The following is a 24,361-nucleotide window of genomic DNA, read 5'->3' as shown; positions in this document are numbered from 1 at the left end:
GCTTCGAAACTATTCCCTGCCAATAGGTGTTTTTACGTCACTGAATGAATGCGAGATATTTCAGTGTGAACTGACTTCTCATTTGCCTGTCCTCCATTTCGGCTGCTGTTTTGCAGTCTTCTATGTCTCTAGCCATCAGTTGTTATAGCGCTGACTCCATGCATGTGCAGAGTGCTGTCCTACTCTTCTTGGTTGCAAGAGGATGCAGAGTCTGAGGATATGGCAAAGTAACAGGGAATAGGAGAAGGACGTCAGTCAGTGAGTGGCAAAACATAGTGCATGGCTAGCTATGCTAATTTACACCCTATTTAGTTGGCATATTCTCTTTTACTTAAATATTTATAATACTGTTGTTTCCACTTTTTATGACATATCCATTTTAACGAAGTTGCGTGTACCAACAAATTCGATTCTAGCTTTCCCTTCTACAGCGCCTCCCTCAGTCTGAAGCTTGAGGGGCAATGACTTTTTAAAGGTTGTGCTCAGTGCATTACTCAAGTGTACAGAAATTTTGGGCAGGGATCTAATTTTACGTACGGGCACCAACATTACAAAAATAATGAGCTGAGCTGTTGTAGCAATTAATGTTAATTTTGAGTTCATATTACCTTCTCATTGTATGCTACATTTGTGGATTGTTCTGCTGCTAGTGCTGTGCAGAAAAACGAGAATTTTAATCACTTTTCCTCCAGACCAATAAGAGATTGCATTGCCTCTCACTTTTCAGTATTCTCAAGTTTGAACGAAGGACATTCGTTGTTTGAACGACTGTGGACAGACATAGCAAGCCAGTCAGCTTATTTATATAGCGTGAGTGAGCGTGAATTTACTGTTGACTCTTACTGACTTGCATTTTCAAAAGAGACTGTAAAAATTGCAAACAAATTCAATTGAGATCAGGAAGCTATAAAAAGGAGATAGAATGTCTCAAGTTTATGTAGTCACACGTTTCCAACCTATAGCAATTCAAAACCAAAGACCAGAGTTCATTGAGGTACTCGAATTGATCAGAGACTCTGAAGACTGCTATTCGATCTTGCATACATTTAACAATCAAGGTGAGCCGGTGTTCTTCAAATGGCACTGGTTTAGATTTCCAGTGTCTTAAGGTCAGCTTTGCGACCACTGCTGTATTTCTATGAAGCGTTCCCTTCCTACTGTAGCCTTTCTTTGGCACTGCACAGCAGTCACAGAGTCGTGGAAAGTGTAGGCCAATAATTAATACCTATATATGTATCAGGCGCGCAACGCCCATTGGACTCAAAGGGCTTCGCCCCCCTCCCCTCGTGTGTGTCATCCCGGGATGAGATAGCTTCCTGGGCCCACACACAGCCGGACCCGAGTACTTCACAGGTCTTTAAAAGACCTTTTGCTTGTTAATGAGGCTTTGATGTTTTTCATCCCCACTCTGCCTTTTGATTGAAGAATCAGCCCCCCCCCCCTGAAATGTTTTCTTAGCCCCGAAATTTGACTCCCTACAAATTACCACACACTGTATAATGCACACGTTGGCTGTATGCCCCTCTTTATGCGCTCTATAAGGGGTGTGAGGAATACACACCTGTTCTCACTTTTCAAGTAAAAGTTTATCTTGTGTACTCCTTGATGCGTGCCACTTAGTTGCAGTGTCATGCCCAAATTTTGACACTGAAATAGTTAACCACATGAGAACTGGGCCGTGTCTACGGCCCAAATCAAATGCACTGCGACATGTGCCATCTTCGGCGCTGCTTTCTCACTTTTTAAATTCATTTGTACTTTTTAATTCTTGTTCACTCAGATTTTAGCCATTTTTTTTATTCTGATTCCCTTGAGACTTCATCTGCCATTTCCCAGGTTTCTAGTGTTCTGCCTGTGCCACTCATGGCCTCTTGAAAGAACACGACTAGTGCAGGGTTTCGTAAAAAGCAGTGTTTAATTAATACCCAATGCATTTCGGGCTAACATTGCCCTTCTTCGGGGGTCACTGTGAATAGACAAAACATATATATGTAATATCATTCCATCCCATCTATGTTCTTTGCTTTACATCTCTAAGTTAAGACCGACATTAGCATTTACATTTCTGCGTTCAGCATATTTATCTGTTGTTCAAGCAATTCCCTCCTCTCCCTTTCCCCGTTGTCAATACATACTTTTCCTTAGAGTAGTAGCTTGCCCTTCCACCCCTCATATAACAGCCCACGATCCGTTAGCAGTAAAGCTCCGAATTTCTCTTTAGTCACTCGCTGTATTTCTAAACTCATATAGTGCTTTACCCATTGAACAAACGAGTTACAATTAATTATATTTCCTCCTTATTTCAAAATCATGTGTATGCACATACCTGCCGAGTAACGTTTAAAAGCGCCCGTTCTCCTCCTCGTTCACAAACATTATTCACCTCCCCACAATCCCTTGCACTTTTAAACTGTTCCCAACCAACCAATTAGTTTCCATTACCCGAAATTTGACTCCCTACAAATTACCACACACTGTATAATGCACACGTTGGCTGTATGCCCCTCTTTATGCGCTGCCACCAAAATGCTCCCCACCTTTGCTCTGGACCATATCTCTCTTTGGATGATCTCTCCTTGTATACTGCAAGACTTTGCTTTAATCCTCCTCATACAGTACCAAGATCTCTTGGGCATCCTCGCCCCTTTTGCAGTGCACCCCACACACACCCATGTGATGCAAGAGTACTGTAAACAGGTAAACATTGCTGTGTGTCTGCCTGCCCATCCTGTCTTCATCCCCTCAGCTTTTGTCTAAAGCCCTCCTATGGCCCACATTCCATTTTTTTTTTTTTAGGTCGAGCTTGAATGATTGGTTGGTGCCCAGTACTCCCTTATTCCGCCTTGGATGAATGAAATGCTGCGTCAAGCAGAAAAATTGCTACAGGCCTTACAACTTTATTATTTATTTATTTATTTTAAAGTTTTACAGAGCGCGAACCAGACCCTTGAGGGTATCAGAGCGCTTTACAGGATTGACAGGTGGTAAAACATTCTTAGGAAAGGTGTATACAATTGGGATAGGAACAGGTAGATGCATTAGACAAGGAAAGAAATAATAGGCAGTAACATATCTCAAATACAGTTGGGATAAAAACAGGTAGATACATTATATGAGAAAAAAACTGTCTCAATCCCCGGGTGGTATGCCCACAAGTGCCGGGTAGGTATCATCTGGAAGGGTAATGCCGTAATAGAATGAGGAACAAAATCGCCGAGGTGATTGAAATGCAAGTGTTAGGAGAGGAATTTGCCCATCAGGAAAGTTTTGGCCTCCTTTTTTAAAATGTGCTAAAGATGGAAGTCTTCTCATGGTGGGCGGGAGTGAGTTCCATATTCTTGGGGTGGCCCCAGAGAAGGCCCGATTGTAAGTTATTTTTTTCAGCAAGCGTGCTGGTTGGAGCAAAAGGTCGCTGGCGGATCGTGAGTTTCTGGCTCCTCCGTATATCACGAGTTTCTGTGGAGCCTTGTGAGTGATGCAGGCCAGCATAAGTTGGATTCTGGCCTCGAGAGGAAGCCAGTTTAGAGCGTTGAGGTGGGGAGAGATATGGTCGAATTTCTTTGAACTTGTTAGGAGTCTGGCGGCGGCGTTGAGGCAGGCTTTCAATGGGGCCAAAGAGTTCTTGGGTAGACCTGCGAGGGTAGAGCACCTATATTCTAGTCTGGAGATGACTAGTGCCTGGGTTGCCATTTTTAGGTCGGTGTCGAGGAAAGGTTTCAGGTGTCTTAGGTAGCTCAGGTGAAATCTGGCAATTTTGGCCATCGAATTGATATGGCCACGCATATTCAAGTTGCAGTCTAGGGTTATTCCCAGGGAGTTAGTAGATTCCACAATGGTAGGAGGGCAGTTTAACGCTGTGATAGCCTTGAGCCATTCCTGAATGTCTGAATTGTTTTTGGGTGGGGAGATAAGGAGAAATTCCGTTTTTTTGCGTTAAGTTTGAGCTGATTAGAGGTGAGCCAATGCACCGTCCGCTTCAAAGCATCATTCAGGGAGTGAATGTCCTCAGGGGACGAGATTTTAATGTAGATCTGTGTGTCGTCGGCATACATGTGATAGGCGATGTTGGCGGTGCGTAGCACCTCTGTGAGCGGTTCACGGTAAAGATTGAAGAGGGTAGGGGACAAGGTTGATCCATGGGGAACTCCAACCGTGATCGGAGAGGGAGCGGATAAGTTACCGTTGTTTAGGATTCTCTGTGAGCGATTCTGGAGAAAGGACCTAAATCATTCAAGAACGGTGCCATCCAATCCAATCCAGAGTTTGAGGCGTGGAGCAAGATGGCGGCCGTGATGCACGGCTGAGAAGCAGCGCAAGCAGTGAGGACTCAGTTGGGGTAACCTCGGAATACTCGCTGTTTTAAAATGCCTAAAAAATGCCTAAAAATGCCTAAACTATACTGACGGGACATCTCACGACGTTCAGCGGGGAGATATCCTGGAGTAATCGGGGCATAAGAGGTGTGGAGGAAAAAAGCGATTAATAGTTTGAAACGCCCAGAATCGACATCGTGTTTTTTGGATGCCTCTGATCGCTCCTTACCGTAAGACGCTTCCACCCGGACTGCTAAGGGTTGCCGCCGCGCTGCTCCTAAGGATTGGGCTGGCCGGCAGGATCTCCTGCAGAGCTCACGGAGTTCACGGAGCAAAGGGGCGGTCCGGCACAGGTCAGGCGGAGCCGAGTGGAGGTAGAGGCAGCAGCAGCACTAGCGGCAGTGCGATATCCAGGGGCTGTAGAGACAGCCGACAGAGTAACCGACAGTGCAGGGCAAGAGAAAAGCGGCAGCTCTCCCCACGGATGGCCCCGAAAACCAATACCGGAGGTAAGCCGTCGTCCAAGAAGAAAAATGTAACTGCAGCTGAGAATGCCGGCTTAGCAGACAACTCCACGAACGTCACAAGTGTTGCCGCAGATTGTGTTGGAGCCGAGGCAGGGTTATTCGAAGTCGAGTCTGGGGGCCGGATAAGTCAATTGGCATCAGTACAGGGTACTCCTAAAGCGATGAAGCCCCCAACTATTAGAACTAGACAAGCTGCTGCCACAGCCTCCGCTACTGCGACTATAAGTGTAGTGGAAATGATGAACCGCAAGGAAAAGGCAAAAAAGCTTAAAAACACAGAAATGGCCTCAGTTACAGCGACAACATCATTATCGGCTACCGAAGAGGGCGAGGGGATTGCACCAGAGCTAGTGCCTGAGCCGGAGCTTGAGCCAGTTCCACAGCCTCAGTTCCAAGTACAGTCACAGCCTCATCCGGATTTTGGAGCTGAGGATGCTGTTTCAAATGGTGTTCAGGGCAAGATGGCCCTCTCGGCGAAGTCAATCCCAGTGGCAGTGGGAGCTGATAAAGGCATAGGTAAGGAGGGCAAAACTCCTATGTCAGTCAACGACACGATAACTACGCCGCCAGATGGTGAGGTGGCACAGCTTGCCACACCTCCCACCATAAACATCAATAGCGAGTGTGTTCAAGCTGGTCAAGGGGCGGATACCTCAGGAGGATCTAAAGACTCTGTTCTTCTTGCCACAGGCGATCCAGTGAAAGAGATAACCACGGTCCTCACGGCGCTGGGTGAACTAAGACAAGGACAAGGACAACTAATAACAAATAGAAACACCGATCAGAGTGGTCCGATCCATAGGGAGAAGGAGAAAGAGAAGACCCCTAGTGAGTGTTTTTTCTCCGTAACCGAGGAGGCCGACTGGTCAGAAGATGAGGAGGAGGAGCTGCGCAGTTCTGATATTGACGGCAGGAACCCCGAAACAGAGAGCGACCCTGAGGTGGGGCTACCACCAACGGCCGTTAAAGCAATGTTTCCTCAAAGAGGTCAAGCTGAATTAACATGGGATCATTCTCCAACAACCGCGCTACAAGGAAATCCAAATCAGGTGTTGAGTCACGTACAGAATCAGGAGAACACACAGGAGGCCACACAACTTTCAATGATCTCAATGATGACAATGATGAAATCAATCCATCAAGGAATCACAGCGCACCGGGAAGAGACAAGATCAGACAGTCTCAAGGCCCAAGCAGCAATGAGAAAAATGAAAGGAGTGGTCAGAAAGCTTTCAAAAGCTTGTGTGAATGTAGGAGATAGGGTTTCAAACTTGGAAGAGAGGATAGTCACCACTGAAGCGGAGGCGGTGGCAGCCACAAGCAAAGTGGAATTCTTTGGAGCACAAGCACAGGATGTCCAGTGGAAGCTGGAGGACTTAGAAAATCGCCTAAGGAGGAACAATCTTAGAGTCCTCGGGATTCCGGAAGGTTGTGAAGGGCAGGATGTTAAAGCCTTTATCGTTAAAATCTTCGAGAAAGCCTTTCCAGACGTTGCCGGGTGGAACTGGACCACTGAAATCCAGAGAGCACATCGGACACCGTTCAAGTTAAGGCAGAATGCCAGAGCAGATGATAAGCCCAGAGCAATCCTGATCTATATAGGGAACTTTCTGTTGCGACAATCTATCGCAGAAAAAGCGAGGCCGGATGCCAAAAGGACCTTCGAGGGGGGTTCCTTCTTCGTAAGGCCCGATTTCTGTCATACCACTGTCGAACGGCGTTGGAGATTAAGACAGTTGATCAAACCTTTCCAGGACAAAAAAATACAGGTGTATCTTATCAATCCTGCCCAGCTAAAGGTAATCCATCTGGGCAAGACTATATATTTTTCCTTAGAAATTAAAGCTCGGGAGTATCTAGACTCAGTATAGTATCGGACTATGTTTAAAAAAGCAATCTCTATCATGCCCTCCTACTAGTTTTCTTACGAGATATTTAAAAAGTATGGTATGATAAGCCCAGGGAGGCAGAATAGTGGCTATTGTGGGCATAGTATTAATTTCTGAGGTTTCTCTGATTTCCGGGGTTTTTTGACTAGGTGATTTTTGGTTTGTTCTTCAGATAGGGATCTTTAATCAATTTTTATGCATGTAATGAGTCCACTGCTACGCTGCATCCAACACATGCACAGACTCAGTCTGCGTGCTCCACTAGGGTGGGGGATGGGGTTGGGGTCAGGGGGGGATGTGTTTTGGGGGGGGAGGGAGGGACGGGGGGGGGAAGCAAAAGAAAAGAAAGTTCATGCAGTTAAAGTGTATATCAATATATCTGAAATGCTGAAAGAAGAATTGTATACGTATGATACGTCCAGGAGAATATTTGATTGGCTGGAGCAATGGCTATGTTCCCTTCAGGGTTATGTCTAAGCTTAGGGTAATAAGCCTAAATATAGGCGGTTTGAATAACTGGAGAAAGAGTGGTAGGTTTGAGGAGTATATCAAAATAATAGGGGCAGATATTTTATTTTTACAAGAGACTCACCTACCTTGGAAAAAGAGACACTGGCTAAATTTAAGGGGGTATGAAATTCTGTCCTGCTCCTCACAGACATCAATGATAAAGGGGGTAGCAATCATCGGCAGGGTAGGGCTGGGGGGGGCAAAAAGATGTAAGGCCGATATATTGGGAAGATGGGCAATATGTGAGATGAATCTAGGCATCACATTTTGTTCAATATACGGTTCCAACCTGGATGACCCGGGGGTGATGGACCAAATAGAGCAGGAACTAACCAACTGGCCAGCACCTATTGTAATTTGTGGAGATTTAAATATCTCAGCAGATTTTGTAAACGGACTTCCATATACAGGTCGCAAGCCCCGGGTATTCAGAGCAGTGTCTTCTATAATCCAATCCCATGGGTTGAGGGATGTGTGGGGAAGTCTAAAGAAAGACGACCCCGGGTTTACATATTTCTCACATCCATTCAATAAGCATACAAAGCTGGATTATTTCATGATATCGGCTAATTATCTCTCTAAAGTGGAAATAGCAAAGCTTCCTAGGTTGATATCGGACCACAACCCCCTTGTCCTAACATTGGCTATCAATAAACAAGGGAAAAAAGCTAGACCCTGGACTTTCGACAGAAAGCTCTTAGTAGATAGTAACTATATAGCGCACGTAAAGGATTGGTCCCAGTCATTTTTTGATGCAAACAGATACAGTGCCTCCCGTGTCGCTGTCTGGGATTGTTTTAAGGCAGGTTTGAGGGGGGAGACAATTAGTTATGTGGGTCGAACGTGGAAAAGAACCAAGGAAGAGAGAGAACGTCTGTTGGGTAAACTGGCAGAGGCAGAGGAGCAACATAGGAGAGACGTATTTCATGGGAGCCAGGGCATCTCAAGTTTAGAACGGCTGAACAGTATGAAGGCCGAAATCCAGAGGCAACTGGCTAAAAAAGCTGCAGCAGAATATCAAACCCATAGAGCAAGAATGTACGAAACAGGGGAAAACGCGGGTAGGGTTTTAGCTTTACGGATAAGGCAGGCTACTTCTAAGAACATCATTACTGAAATCAAAGAAGGGGATCGAACCTATAATAAACCAGCTAAAATTTTGGATGTTTTTAGGAGATATTATCAAGATTTATATAAGGAAGAATCGGGTATCGACGATCTGGGTATAAATTGGCCGGAAATGGGTACTAAACTCACCGCTAGCGAGAGAGAAGTTCTGGAACAGAGTATTACTATTGACGAACTATCTGAGGCATTACAAGATCTAGCAGCTGGTAAGGCAGCAGGCCCTGATGCCATACCTCTGGAGGTCTATAAATGTCTGAAGGAAGAAACGTCACCTCTTCTTTTGGATTTATTCAATGGGGTTATGACCACCGGAGTTATACCGGAATCTTGGACCGAAACAAATATCGTGGTTTTCCACAAGAGGGGGAAACCTAAGGAAAGCCCCGGCTCTTACAGGCCAATATCGTTAATAAATAGTGACAATAAACTATATGCTAAAATTATGGCGATACGGCTGGGGAGGATCATTGGGACTCTGGTCTCCCCCTGGCAGCATGGTTTCGTCCCGGGCAGGGGTACGACCGACCATATAAGAAGAGCCATCACATTGTTTGACATCCATGCTGCCGGGGGGGGTCACAATGGTCCTCCTAGATGCGGAAAAAGCTTTCGACCGCGTTAGATGGAGCTTCTAGTGGAGAGTAATGGAAGATAGAGGTTTCGGTCCCAGATTCTTGCAGGCAATCCAGGCTATGTACTTCAATCCAACCGCTAGTATCCATCTCATGGGTGAGTGTTCCGGGCAGATTCATATATCAAGAGGCACGAGGCAAGGGTGCCCGTGCTCACCCATTCTTTTTGCACTATTTATAGACCCCCTAATAACTCTTCTAATGAATAGCAATATCAAGCCAGTTGTTACCAATGGATTCCACACAAAGGTTCTTGCGTACGCGGACGATTTAGCTATAACCACCACGTATCCCGATAGTGCCATGAGGGGATTAGTTAGAATTACCTCCGATTTTGGGAGACTATCCGGATACCGCTTAAATGTAGCTAAGACACAGGTATTATGCTCTAGAAACATAGTTAAATCGGATGACAGATATGTGGACACAGTAGTATACCTAGGTATAACAATTAATGCTCAGCCAAGGGATATCATCTAAGATAATTTTGTCCCGTTATTGGATAAGATCAAACAGGACCTAAAAAGAATAGATAATCTCCACCTATCAATTATAGGAAGGGTTAATGTCATTAAAATGTCAATGTTTCCCAAGATTCTATACAAATTAAGGTCTATTCCTTTTAAAATAGAAGATAATCTGATTAAGGAAATGGAGTCTATCTTTATGAACTTCGTCTGGCAATACGGCAAGGTGAGGAGATCAAATAAACTCATGTCTCTTCCCCAGGAAAAGGGTGGGCTGGGAATACCAAACCTTAGGTTTTACAATTGGGCTTGTCTCCTCACAGAAATGGCTATACTCTTTTTTCCAGAGGATATTAGGCACAGCCAGGGAGATATTCCCTCTATCTATCAGCTGGCTCTTGGGAGCGAAGCACATGGGGTATTGCTGAGGAAATATGATAAGCGCTTCTTTAAGGCACCAAGATATAGAATATTGGAAGACATCTGGGGGATATGGTCTTCTGTACAGAAAAATCAGAGTATCCCAAGGTATAATCGATACACTCTACTCTGGAATTCAGGATTATTCCCGCATTTAAGTTGTGATGGCCCTTGGAGACATTGGGAAAGACAGGGAATTACTACACTAGGCCAAGTAATGATAAAAGATACATGTAGGCCCCTCGAATTGCTGAAGTCACGGTATTCATTACGAGGCTGTCAAGAGTTCAAGTATATGCAGTTGGTCAATATAATAAAATCAAAAAGACCGTGTATAAATATATCCAAAGGATGTCCATTATTAGATTATTTGAAGGGTGGTGGTCGCAGAATTAGGGAAATATATAGGCTATTTCAGGAAAGGCTCCCCGATGATTTGGTTAAGACAGAGGCAGTTTGGGCTTCTAAACTGGGGGACCCAGATATCGACTTGGATAGAGCCATATTAATGGATAAAAGGTTTCTGCGATCATCAAACCTAAGAGCACAGCATTTTAAGACCCTTTTTAATTTATATTACACACCGGCTAAATTGTTTGATTGGGGCAAGAGGGTGGACTACAACTGCCCTAGGTGTGGGAATGTGCCAGCCGATGTTCTGCACATGTTCTGTAGTTGTGAAAAATTAGGCCCCATAAAAAAGGAAATTGAAAGGTTTTTAGAGGGGCTGCTAGCTGTCAGAATAGACCTATCCCCGACACTTATAATAATTGGTTGTGATGCTAAATTGGGTTTAAGTACAGAGATTGAGGCGCTTGTTTTTATATCAACAGCTGTTTTTAGAATATTAATTGCTGCTGCATGGAAGGATGTCGATGCCCCAACCTTCCAAATGTGGATCTGCAGGATGCTAGGGATTCATAACATCGAGTCAGAATTGTACGCTTTAAAGGGAACAAAATCTAGGGAAATGGGGCTACGGATTTGGGCACCTGTGGCTATATGGAGGTTGTCGAGGTGCGGGGTCTCATAGTTTATTCCAATCGTCTGACCCTGATATGACCTTCACTCCCTCTTCTTCCTTTTCTCTTAATCTCTGTGTCCTATTGTTTACAATTTTCTTTCTTTTTTTTTTTTTTTAATATCATGCGTATTTATATGTATTTATATCTATCTGTATAGTAATTTATATTGTTGTGCCTAATGTACACTATATTGCCATGAACTTTCAATAAAAAAATAATTTAAAAAAACAACAAAAAAAACAGAGTTTGAGGCGTTCCAGGAGAGTTTCATGGTTAACCGTATAGAACGCCGAGGATAGGTCTAGAAGGATTAGGAGACAGGTTTTACCTTGGTCAAGGGCTTGGAGGGCATCATCCATGATGTGGAGGAGGGTGGTTTCCGTGCTGTGTCCAGGTCTGAAATCAGATTGGAAGTCATCAAGTAGGTTGAAGTTGGTAATGTGTTGCCTCAACTGCTGTTGCACACATTTCTCCAGAACTTTCGCTAGGAGAGGGATGTTCGATATCGGTCTATAGTTGTCAGGGGAAGCAGGATCCAGCGTAGGTTTTTATAAGATGCGGATGACTTGTCCGGCTTTGAGAGAGTCAAGTATCGATCCCTGTAGTAGGGATGCGTTGAATATTGCAGTCCAAGAAGGGATGATCACCAGAGAGGCGGCGGCTAGGCTGTTAGAAGGGAGAGGATCATTGTAATGATTGTTCAGGTTTAAGGAAGATAGAATTTTCAAAATGGAGTGTTCGTCATAGACTTTAAAGTTGGACCAGTGCGAAAGATTTTTGGGTGAAGTGGTGGGAGGGCAGTGCGGAGAGAAGAGGGAAAGCAGGCGTAGTTTGGGAGTGCGTTGCGGAATTGAGTTTGTTACCTGGGCAGTGATTTTGTCACAGAAGGAGAAAAACTCCTTGCATGTTATTAGAGATTTCGGGTTTATTTGACAGTTTTAGACAGTTTGTTAGATTGCTGTCTGACCAGGTCAAATAGCTTGCGAGGTCTGTTCTTGGCGTTCTCCAGTTCTGATCTGAAGAATTTTTTTTTGCTTTGAGGATTTTCCTATTATAGGTGTTTCTGGACTGACGGAGAAGTTTTAGATGGGCTGCTGACGGGTGCCGTTTCCAGTTACTTTCTGACTGCCAGAGGGATCTCCTCTCCCTGTTGAGGGAACCATTGAATCAGGGATTCCTGTCGTTGAACTGGGTTCTTTTTAGGTTTCGTCCTGGGCGTTGGCAACTGCGTAGCAGTTGCCCCGCCCACGGCGAAACCTCATGATTCTACATATGTACTTTGGTTCAGCCTCCGTCTACCATTGGCTAGCTCCATAAATGGAGGCTAGCCATTGGGAGACAGAGGCTGCCATTCACGATTTCTCGTGAAAACTCGATTCGGGGGCGTTTCTGGGACTTTTTTTAAGTCCCGCCCCTTTGTCCCGGGCCGCGCTGTCATTGGCTGCCGGCCCGGGACACCCCCGTGACGTCATCCCCGGGCCGCGCTATGATTGGCTGGCCGGCCCGGGACCTGACTTGTTCTCACCATGCCCCCCTAGCGAGGGCATTTTGCCTCGGGCATGTTTTCCTGTCACTGTCAGGCTGGTTTGTGTCAATCAATTTGCCTCTGTCTGTTTCTGTCACTTTGCTTTACCTGTCACCGAGCTTGTCATCGTGTTATTTTTGTTAATGTGTGCATTTTTGCTCGGAGCTGAACCTGTATGTCACTGTGCGTGTGTCATAGTGTTTATTGTTGCTTTTGTTTGTCCCTTGCTGTGCCTGCTACAACGTGTGCCTTTGTCACGGCCTCTATGCTTGATTGGACGTGTATGTGGTTTTTTTTTTTTACTTGCCGTGTGCGCATCAAGGTCTCCTGTGTGTCTCTCAATGCATTCGTCTCTTTGGTTTTCCTCCTTCACTGTGTACCTATCCCCGTATGTGCCCTATATCTCCGAGGTTTTCTGTTTTTCCTTTTCCCTGTCGTTGTGCATGTATGCCACGGTGTGTTCCTCAACATGGAGGAGTAGATTGCTCACAGTCACTTTGTGTGTGTGTCTCGGTCGCTGCGTGGGCCTGTCACCGTGTGGGCGCCTGTATGTCAACGCACGTCTCTACATGCCTGCTTCGGTGCGTCTGCATGTGTCACTGAATCAGTGCGCCCCTCTGTGGCTGCGTGTCTGCGCCTGTCAGTGTGTGCGCGTGCGGTGAGCTCGCGCCACCCCTCCCCTCCGCCGCTGGTTCTCCTTCGGGGCACGTGGCCTCGCTGCTGACGTCAATGGCGGGGGATCCAGCCCTGCCCGCTTCCTTTGGAAGGAGGGTTTGGAGGATGGGCGGGCTCCGGGCCGGGCGCAGGGGAGAGGTAGGCAGGAGAGCTGTAGGGTAGAACTTGCGAAGGGCTCTTTACAACCCGGATGTGGAACGTAGGAGGTTATGTCACTCTGAGGGAGAGGGTTCCGCGTAGAGCTGGGCTTGTACCCTGGCACCCCTGTCACCCGAGAGGACAGTCACGTGGCAAGCCTGTTGAGGTGCGGGGTACAGAAGGGGCCCGGCTGAGAACGTCACACTCTGCCCGCGTGCAGCTGCACTGCGCATGACAGTCACCTAAGGATGTGCTGCACAGACCCCGCGAGTGCAGCAGGACCAGTGACCTCAGGCCAGCGGGTGGAGCACGGGGCGCTAATAGTGCAGTGCTGCTGGGACCCTGCAGTGTGCAGCGCGCGACCAACATGGAAACTATCCATCATAGCCAGGGCTTTAAGTGGGATGAAAAAACTGGGGGTGGTCTCTCAAAGGGGCGTGGCTGTTGTAATTAGGGCGTGGCTTAAAAACAGGTACATTAAAAACCTGTGCTTAGCATAGTGTGCTGCCCGACTTGTATTTTGATGTTTCATTCATATGCATCCAGGTATATGATAGAACAATTAACATCATCCCTACAAAAAGCCAGGGCTATTGACTTTGTCAACGGTTGTTAGTTGGCTAAGATAAATAAGCAGCAACTATGGCTTGTATATATCATTGAAAAAACTTTGACTTAAAGCACTGGTGATAATGTTGCTGCTCCTGAGTTTCAAAAAGAGAAGGGAAATCCAGAGAGAAAATGACTCTCTTTAAAGGATTTCCATTCCCCTACAATGCTCACCTGGCATGACGTCATGCCCTAACTTCTCCAGGAGTGATAAGTGAGCAGTGTGAGCACAGGATGTGCCTGTTGTCACTGCAGTTCGGGGAAAAGACGGACCGCCTGTGCCAGGGCACAAAACAGAGCCCGATAGGAACCCGTTTCGAGGCTCCCTTTGAAACAAGCATTTACAATGCAACGGTTTCGCCTTTGGAAAAGTTAGAGCTATTGGCAATGTAAATGACAATGCCATTTATTTATCTGTTTTCAAAACCAACACATAAATAAAAATTTTGTCATTTATAATGCCAATAGCTCAAACTTTTCCAAAGGCGAAACCGTTGCATTGTAAATGCTTGTTAGTTTTAGCGGAGAAAGGTCATCGAGAATGTTGGATATAGTTGTAGAATAATGATCAATGAGGTTGTTGACCATAGTGAGATTGGGGGTGCGGGGGGTCGGAGAGGTCAGACTCACAGCGGGCAGCCAGTTTCCTGTGGTCAAGGTTCTTGGTGTCTCTAACCCAACATTTGGGAATCCAACTTGTGGTGTCCAAATCTTGTGGGTGCCAGGCAGAAGGAAAGTGATAACGTAGTGGTTAGACCAATCAAAATAGGTCTATAGAAATAAGTTTGACCGCTGAATCCTTGGCCATGATCCAGTCCAGAGTGGCGCCTTTTGCCTTTTCGCCTACTCATATATCTTTTAACTGATCTCTAGAATCGGTATATAAAACGTTGTTCAGTGGTGAGTTATTTCTGTTCTACCTTGCAACATAAAATTGGTATAGCTCTTCAATCCATATCGGCACAGCACCCAGGATAATATGCTGCATGGCTAAACACTTACAAGGTCCCAAAGGCGAGACCTATTGGCTATGCCAATTCCTTGTTTTTATCTATATGAAAAAGAGTATGTGATTCCATTGCCTAATCCTGGCAACACGGCTTAGAGCTATGATGGTCCCTCTACAGTTGGCTAGTTTGAACCCCAGAAGCTTGCTTTCGTTCAGAAACCAATAATATGATAGTTATTTAGCTGGGTTGCAAACATATCTGTTATTTAGCACTATACAATGGCAAAAAGCTGAGCAACAAACACTAGTTACTCTTAGTGTTTATTTTCTGAGCCTTCAAGTTTCCTTTGTACCAGTGAACAAATCTCATTCATGTGATTTAAATTAACGTTTGTGACTCATGGTGCTTTAAAATCAGGGGCGTAGCTTGGTGGGCCAGAGGGTAGTGCTTGGGGTATTACCTCCCCCAAAACATTTTTTTTGTAATAAATAGTTGGGTACAAGTGATTTCAGTTGGGTATGATGAAGTCGAATTTCACCTGGGATTTTCACATACAAAAACATCCACACACACTCACTCACTGGTCTCTGCTTTGAAGGACTTAAGCAATGTTGGTTAGTTTTAAAAAGTTTGTGTTATAAGTACTTATAACAATATACACTGCCCCTCAAGACCACCCTCAGGCCCTGCTTCTAATATATTTTCCGCTAATCCAAAAATGCATTGTTTGCTTTAAAATGTCACTATACTGCACCATTTTTTCTGAGAAATTCCCTCTTTGTGCATTCCCCACTCCACCGTTCTTTCATGTTTGTTTATTACTTTGTGCTATGCCCCCCCCCCCCGTCAAATATTGTTGATAAGTAAGTCTGTTTTATTTCGTAGGTAAATGGGTGGATAACATAATTTCTCGGAAGACAGAAGACACAGGCCACTGAAAATAAACTGTGAGATCCGTCATGGCTTTTGTTATGAAAAAAAAACCTGTGATTTAAAAATATGAAACTCCCAATTCATGTCAGTATTTTTTTGTGCATTTCATTTTCTTGATTTATTATGTTCCTGTACTTTACCTTTTTTACGAGCGTAATATATGCATGTGAATTGACGTATTTATTGAGGAAAGTGAGTCTTGATGCAGGGGTATTGCATATTTTTAACTATGTGAATATAATCAAGTTTACATTCTTATATTGTCCAAAAATGTTTACATTTTTCCATCGTTTTCACACTCCAGTGCCGCCAAATCATATTAAAATATTATTTTATATTATTTGGTTTTGGTATCATTTGTTTTTGTTTTCTGCTTTACTGTGTCACATTGATATGATTGGGTAGTATATATTCTCTTATGGTGCATCCATGATAACATACCTCTCTCCAAGCCTTTACTGCTGCTGCGTCATTTTCAGACCATTTTGTTACCCAGATTTCAAGAAAAACACCGTTTTGTTTGTTCATGTCATACATATCATTGGTTTTATAATGATACAAATGTGTGCATCCCTGATTTATTATCCATAACCCTGCTGCGGAAATTGAACGTTTTTGTGAAAGAGTACACAAGTCCCAGATTTATCTGGATGACACTTGTACTACAGGTTCAGCAAATCGAGCATTTACTTCTTTAACAAGGGTTCCCTAAAACTGGTTTCCTAAATCCTGAGCTCTCTTGTAAAGGTGGAAAGTGTCAATATGCCAGACCATAGTACTAAACATTCGCCGTCTTGTAATCGTCGTTATTATTCAATACCATTATAGTAGTCCCACGGGTGCAATGAGAATGAGATCTCAGAACACGTATAACAATATTTTATATTGGATGCTATTTCCTGAATAAATTCTTTATTTGAGAAATAATCACTGATCTTGCAAGGAGTCGTACTGAAGCACCCCGGTAAAAACATCTTTCACAGGCCAAGTGTACAACACCAACCAAATAATCGTGTACACCCCCAAACGTACAAAAGAGGACATAAACAAACCTTCCCTTCCTTTTACCCTCACTCTGAAACATCCACCCCAAACCCTTCAAACTAGTAACTGCCCAGCAAACCTTTAAAAAAAACGTAGTCGTACTTTTCTTACATCACCTCCACCCAGTAGATCAGATTCCCTTCTTTTGCACTTCAGCCCCATGTAAATTTGTAAATAAATTTGTCTATCCTCATCCTGGAAACCTGTGTAAAATGTTGCCTAAATATGTTGCTAAGAATTCATTGTATGTAGTTTAATGAATATGGTGTAACCCACTCATTATTACTTGTAGCCTGTTCCTTGTGCACCAGTGGTAATCCTGCTGGACATTCCCCCTTCCCATCTTGTTCCGCTTTTTAGGTTTCGCCTACACGGCGCTTGCAAAATATCTTATAATTTAAAAAAAAGAAATCTTAATAGGGGCTTCGAGTCCACCCATTACTTACCCTTACTTACCATAGGTTGGCTCCCACGTCTGTTTCGTTTCCATTCTTGTTTCGTTTGTTGCTTGCCTGTCCCTCCCACCACCTCACCCCCATCACTGCAAACCCCTTCCCCACCCGCATGCCTTGTTTTTTATTAGTTTAATGTGGACGAGAAGGACTTGAAGCACTTTACATGAGCAACAGTTACTTTACAAAAGGACATATTAATTTTTACAGGGATGAGAAGATTAAGTGATTGATAGAGGATGTTAGGCCAGCTGCCGAGACTTAAACATTGTATTGTATCGTAATTGCATTTATATAGCGTTTACTACCCCTGATGAGGCGTCAAAGTGCTTTTTCGGTGAGTAGCACGCTACTCCGTAACCCATAAAGGATTAGTGGTGAATTAGTATAGTGAAATATGAAAGTAATTTGAGTGGTCAATATTAGTCCGTTATTTGGATTGAGAAGGATAGCGGAGGGATAGAAAAAAGGTTTGCATTTATGTAGTGCTTGTGACCCCTAGTGGAGTGTTGAAGCACATTCTTGGCGAGTAGCACGCTACTCCAGAACCCATAAGGATTAGTGGTGAATTAGTATAGTGAAATATGAAAATAATTTGAGTGGTGGATATTAATCCGTTATTTGGATTAAGAAGGATAGCAGAGGGATAGAAAAGGGACATAGGTTTGCATATATATATAACGCTTCTTACCCCTAATGGGGTGTTGAAGCGCTTTTTCGGCGAGTAGCACGTTACTCCGGAACCCATAAAGGATTAGAGGTGAATTATTATAGTGAAATATGAAATTTGAGAAGTGGACATGTTAGACTGTTATTTCGATTGAAAAGGATAGTGGAGGGATAGAAGAGTGAAAGCTTTAGACTTTTTTTTAACATAATTATTCTACATGTTAATACAAAGCAATACACATATTTAGGTACATATCTATAGTACAAATAAATGCTTATATACAGAGGGATATGCTGTGTATTTCTGTTTGTGTATGATGCTTATGTGGGGAAGAACCAATTCTTGAGTAGTTTTCTGAAGATAAGGTGGTTGTTAGTGGATCTATGTTGGGGGGTAAAGAGTTCCATATTTTGGCCACTTGAACAGAGAAGGATGTGCCACCCATGTTTTTTTTCTTGGATCTTGGGATTTTGAGGTGAGTTGCCACTCTAGAGCGGAGGTTCCTATGATGAATGTGTTTGGTGATTTTATTCCCGATCTCGCGGTTTGATATGCAAGAGTAGTCTGGCAGCAGAGTTCTGAATCCTTTGTAGTCTTTTCATAGTCTTTAAAGGTGATCTGGAGTAGAGTCTATTGGCGTAATCGAGTTTTGACAGAACAAGGGAGATGGTAGCTTGGACCTTGTGTGGGAATCCCAAATGGGGGAAGATTAGTCGCAGAGTTTTTATAGTAAAAAAGCTTGATCTTGCTAGTTTGTCCAATTGGGCATTCATCAATAGCTTTGAGTCCATGTCATTCCGAGGTTTCTTACTTCCTTCGATACTTTAGGCGGTGATCCAATTTCATCAGGCCAGGCGGCAGGCGACTCATGATGTTTTCCAAAAGCCACACATGGGTATTTCCATTTTGGAAGCATTCAATTTGAGATGGCTCCAAGTCATCCATTGATCCACGGCTCTGAGACAATTGAAAATTGGCGAGTTTCCAATGTCTTTGGTGCATTCCAGTTGAATGAGTATTTGCGTGTCATCTGCATAGCTATAGCACATGAGTTGAAATTGATTGATCAGTACCGGTAATTACTTCATGTAGATGTTGAAAAGCATGAACGAGATGATAGAGCCTTGAGGGACCCCGGCTTCTGTGGAGTACGGTTTGGTTTGGACGAGAAAGGTGGGGTATGGATGACATCAGTTCTCTTTTGAAGGTAGGACGTGATCCAGTCTAAAGCAGTTCCCTCTATGCCAGCTTCATAGAGTCTTTGTATTAGAGTGTCATGGTCAACCGTGTCAAAGGCAGCAGAGAGCTCCAAGAAGAGTAGTTCAGCAACCCTGTTCCCCAGCTCCAAAGTCAGCATCTCAGGCCTTAATGGCAAAGCCTCTCCATACTCAGTGTTCAAGTTAGCTACAGCAGCTCGCACAGCTGTGCATTGTTAAAAAAAATTGTCTGAGCCAATTGATCTCGTATTGGGGAAATCTATTGGCTTTGCAATACTTGTTATATTTTCCAGTAGTAGGGTATCTTTCATAGATTCACATGCCTGAATCATTTCCCATCGTCGGGATGGGAGTCCCCGGTACATAAATAAAGTAATGTCCCATTAGACATAAAGAGCGATAGGCCCAAGGGCCTCACATTAGTAACATATCCATGTCCTTTTGTAAAAAGTACCAAACTCTAGAGAAGAGCCAATCAGCTATCACCTCCCTCTAGACCCCTCCTGGAAGGAGCTCCTGTCCCTCAGATTTTCTACCGCACGTCGTGCTAAGGGAGTCTCCTCTGAGCTCTGCTCAGTTTACTTCTCAACTGGTTTTCCAGTGTTTTCTAGTGATTTTCTTCATATTCTGGACTGAGGTTCCTGTTATCTTCATGAGCTGAGACACCTAAAAAGGGTCTTTTATGCCCTGTGGTTCCTGTGGAAATAAGAGGCTGCATATAGATGACCAACATCAAGATTGTCTATATTGCCTTTATCCAGACCATTTTTCTAAGGATTGCAAGGTATGTTGTACCTTCCCCACAAAAACCCTCAAAGATCGGGAGGGACGCCTTTTAATATGGTTACAAAGGCTGAAAGACAGGGACCAACTGGAGTCTTCTGAGGAGAGTGAGGGCTCTTCAGTATCCTCTAAGTCCTCTAAAAAAAAAGCCAAGGGTGGCTTCTCTGGGCCCTTCGTCACAGTCTCCTCAAAAGAAGACACTTAACAAGTCTTCAGAGGTCCACTCCAAGGCTCTACCATCGAAGGTGTCATCTCAGGAAGTTCCCACCTTCAAAAAGCCTACTTCTACTCCGTTGACGACGATATCGTCGACAAGACTTCAGCGGCGAGGAGAGCTGTGTCTACAGCCTTATGTGTGACTTCGTCGACAACAACAGTCACCACGTCGATGGCAACGTCGTCATTCACCTCGTCGATGACAACTACGCCATTGTCGATGGCAGGTAAGACCGTGTTGTCGACGATAAAGATCAAGAAGACATCGTCAACGTCGAAGCAACCGTTGACGCTGCGATCGCCGACGACTGGGTCGTTGACGAGCTCGAAGACAAAGACAGCCCCGTCGACATCCACGCCATCGTCCACAAAAGCTCAGTCGACGAAGACTATACCGTCGAGATCTCCACCGGTGATAACAGCAGTGCTGACGACGGCTCCGTCTAGGAGAACTCCATCGACTATGACACCCGTCGATGTTTCACATATGTGCATCCAAAGATTACAAAGAAGACATTGACGCCGGCCCTAACATCGCCAAGTAAGGTCCAACCACTGCCTCCAGCATGTCTTCTAGAAGAGGAGAATTCAAATGAGGGGGACATGTTTCAAATTGCGACAAGCCCTTCTGAACCTAATGTAAAATATCAGGACAGTTCAAATGAGGAAGACCAGGAACAGGAGGAAGAATATCAACCACCTCCTCCACCAATGGTTTGTCTTCCAGCCTCTTTGGTCTCGGACTTGCAGTACCTCATTACGGACTACAAACAGAGGTTCCCAACATCTCCTAAACCTAAACACCGCCGGTGTCTCCATCACCAAGACCACGGCCTCCACCTTTAGATTTACAGCCGGAACCTGTCATTCTACCGCATCCTCCATCTACTGATGATAAGGAGGAACATCAGCATGAGGAGAGGGAACTTCAGGACACCCAGTCTAACCATAATGAATGGGACGACTACGTAATTCCCTGTCCTGCTTCTCCAGTGCCTGCACAGACTGACTCACCACCTGAAGACATCGGGGGGGGGGGGGGGGGGGTCCATAATGTCGTTAAGAGAGCAGCTCAACGTTTTCAAATTCCCATGACTTCTCACCAGCAAGACTGCTTCTTGTATGATTTTAAGGAGCCTTTCAAGAAATCAGTAAGATCGATACCCATAATAAAATACTTGTGGGGTCAAGGGGTGAAAATTATGCAAAATCCTTCCTCAGTGCCTCCAGTGTTACCTCGCTTGGATAAGAACTACAGGGCGCCTAATACTGCTCCAGCTTGTTTAATAGGACATCCCAAGCCGGACTCGGTTATAACACAGGTGGCTCAGAAAAAGTCCAAGAATCCTTCTGCCCCGTTAACAGCTCCGCCGGATAAAGACGGTTGGATAACATCGGAAAGCATTTTTCCTCAATGTCTGCGTTGACAGTAAAAGTGTCCAATGCCTTAGCGCTGTTGGGGTGATACAATAGACAGTTATGGGCAGACATAGTTCCATATCTGGCGGCCTTGCCTGAAGACTCAAAAGAAGAGGCAAAGAAAAAACTACTTGAAGGTGAACGCTCAGCGTTCGAAATAATAGACTGCGCGATGGATAATGCTTCGACGGGATTTTATCAGCTGGCTGGCACAGCTGTATTAAGACGACAAGGTTGGTTAAAGGCCACTTCTTTTCGTCCTGAAATACAAATGAAGAGCTTGGATATGCCCTATGATGGCCAGTTTCTCTTTGCACCACAAATTGATGAGGCTCTCCAAAGTATAAAGAAAGATACGCACACAGCCAGAGCATTGGGAACTCTCCAATTCAAAAGTCCGTCCTTTCGTGCAACAAGGGGGAGAGGGCAGTCCTCCTTTAGAGGGGATTACCAATATCAGTTGCCATACTCTTCTGGTCAGCAATATCGACCACAATATCAACAGCGCCAGCAGCTGCAGTCGTCTTATGGAAAATCATCCTTTTGTGGTAAAGGTCAACAAAAAGGCAACACTCGTCGGCAATGACCCTTCACTTCAGCCAGTCTCCAGTACATCTCCACCCTCAATAATTGGAGGAAGAATTTCCCATTTTCCGGAAGCAAATTACGACGGACCGTGGGTTCCACAATTAGTTCAATTCGGCCATTCACTAGAATTTATTCACATCCCTCCACAAACCCCTCCCCGACCTATGCTTCGCAAAAATCTACGTATACTTCTCCGGGAGATTTCTTTTATGCTCCAGAAGGGGGCGATAGAAAGAGTTTCTCTGTCTCAACGGGGGAAAGGATTTTACTCCCGCTTCTTCCTGATACAGAAAAAGGAAAAGAAATGGAGACCAATTTTAGACCTCAGAGCCCTCAACAAATTCCTAAAAAAGCTGTTGTTTCGTATGGTGACAATCCAGGAGGTTTTACAACTTCTAGATGTGGAAGATTACATGGTGTCTCTGGATCTTCAGGATGCTTACTTTCATATCCCTATTCACAGGAATCACAAGAAGTTCTTAAGGTTTGCAGTAGCGGGCAGACACTTTCAGTTTCGCGTCCTGCCTTTCGGGCTAAAGTCTGCACCTCGCATTTTTACGAAGTGCCTCTCTCCAGTGGCTGCATATCTCAGACAGCATCACCATCAAGTTTTTCCATATCTGGACAATTGGCTGATCAAGGCACCATCCTTAGAAGACGCGTCCAGGCCTTCCAACGCTTTTCTACAACTTTTCAATCGTTTAGGACTCACACTCAATCGGGACAAATCAGTCCTTCTACCTTCTCAACGTATAAATTTCCTAGGCGCTACCCTCGACACAAAACTAAAGAAAGCTTTCCCATCACAGGAAAGAAAGGACAAGCTCTTGGCACTGGCCATTCTCATAGCCTACAAGAGAACCTTGACGGTTCGCCTCTTCAAATCCCTTCTCGGAATGATGTCATCATGTATCTTGCTGGTTCCACACTGCCGCCTTCGAATGAGCCCTCTCCAGGAGGCGCTCTGAGCACAATGGGTCCAATGCACGGGTTCATTCAACGATCTCATAAGAATGACCCCTCAGATGGTGAAGGCTCTGCAATGGTGGATTTCTCCTCAAAACCTTTCTCAAGGCTTGCCCTTCTTGCTTCCAGCTTCACCGCATATGATCACAACAGACGCCTCACTGGGAGGCTCGGGAGCTTTCCTTCAAGAACTGCAGATAAGCGGAAAGTGGTCGGCCTTCGAAAAAGGGTTTCATATAAATCTCCTCGAACTACGGGCGGTCTTCCTCGCCCTTCAAGCTTTTCTCCCAAGAATCAAAAATTCTCTGGTGCTTGTACGTACAGACAATACCACGACAATGCACTATCTCAACAAGCAAGGAGGAACTCACTCTCTAACACTCTCTCGCGAGTCGCAAAAAATCTGGAACTGGTTGTTCCTGCACAATATCTCCCTTCAGGCAGAGTATGTCCAAGGCACGGAAAACGTTCTAGCCGATTCACTAAGCAGACAGCACACAACGTCTCACGAGTGGGAATTGGATATGGGGTCCTCGACCAGATATTCTCACAATGGGGCACTCCTTTAATCGATCTGTTCGCTACAAAGCACAATGTCAAATGCCAACACTTCGCAAGCTGGCATCCCCAGAAGGGATCTCTAGGGAATGCATTTTCGATCGCATGGTGCAAATTCTTTGCATACGCTTTTCCACTGTTTCCGATTATTCCCAGAGTCCTCAGGAAATTGAAAGCAGAACCTTGCACGCTCATTCTCATAGCCTCAGCTTGGCCACGCCAACATTGGTTCACAGAGCTTCACCTTCTTTCTCTGGAACCGCCAATACGGTTGAGGCAGTTTCCTTCTCTGCTCACGATGAACAACCAGCAAGTCCAGCATCCGAATCTGGCATCTCTCAGGTTATCCGCCTGGCTCCTGAGTTCAAAGAATTTCAGAATCTAAATATTCCGCCGGATTATAGGGCCATTCTGTCTCGGGCTCGAGCAGACAGTACCAACAAGACATACTCTTTAAAATGGAAGAGGTTTTGCATTTGGTATAAAACTCAGAAAATGCATCCTTTTTCTTCTTCTCCAGTACAAATATTGCCTTATCTTCTCCATTTGGCAAACTCAGGCCTTGCTCATGCCTCCATCAGAGTTTACTTGGCGGCAATATCCCGTTACAGAAGATCTTCTTCTGGACCTTCTCTCTGGTGTCACAGATTGATCAAACAATTTCTTAAAGGCATCTTCAGGACTTTTCCTCCTGTGAAGACTTTACT

At 44.7% G+C, this 24,361-nt stretch overlaps 1 protein-coding gene across 3 annotated transcripts in view; it reads left to right on the top strand.

Annotated features, from left to right (window-relative positions):
• CEP112 (centrosomal protein 112) overlaps window positions 1-16,081 on the top strand; it is a 2,313,552-nt gene extending 2,297,471 nt beyond the window's left edge. For all 3 annotated transcript variants that reach the window (XM_078654309.1, XM_078654310.1, XM_078654308.1), the window contains one exon: window positions 15,694-16,081. In XM_078654309.1, coding sequence (XP_078510435.1) covers window positions 15,694-15,697 — 4 coding nt within the window. In that variant the 3' untranslated portion in view covers window positions 15,698-16,081. The remainder of the gene's footprint in view (window positions 1-15,693) is intronic.
• The last annotated feature ends 8,280 nt before the right edge of the window (window positions 16,082-24,361 follow it).

This window comes from Lissotriton helveticus, chromosome 7 (assembly GCF_964261635.1).
Source record: "Lissotriton helveticus chromosome 7, aLisHel1.1, whole genome shotgun sequence".
Classification (NCBI taxonomy): Eukaryota; Metazoa; Chordata; class Amphibia; order Caudata; family Salamandridae; genus Lissotriton; species Lissotriton helveticus.
This window is presented reverse-complemented; position numbering and strand designations above follow the sequence as displayed.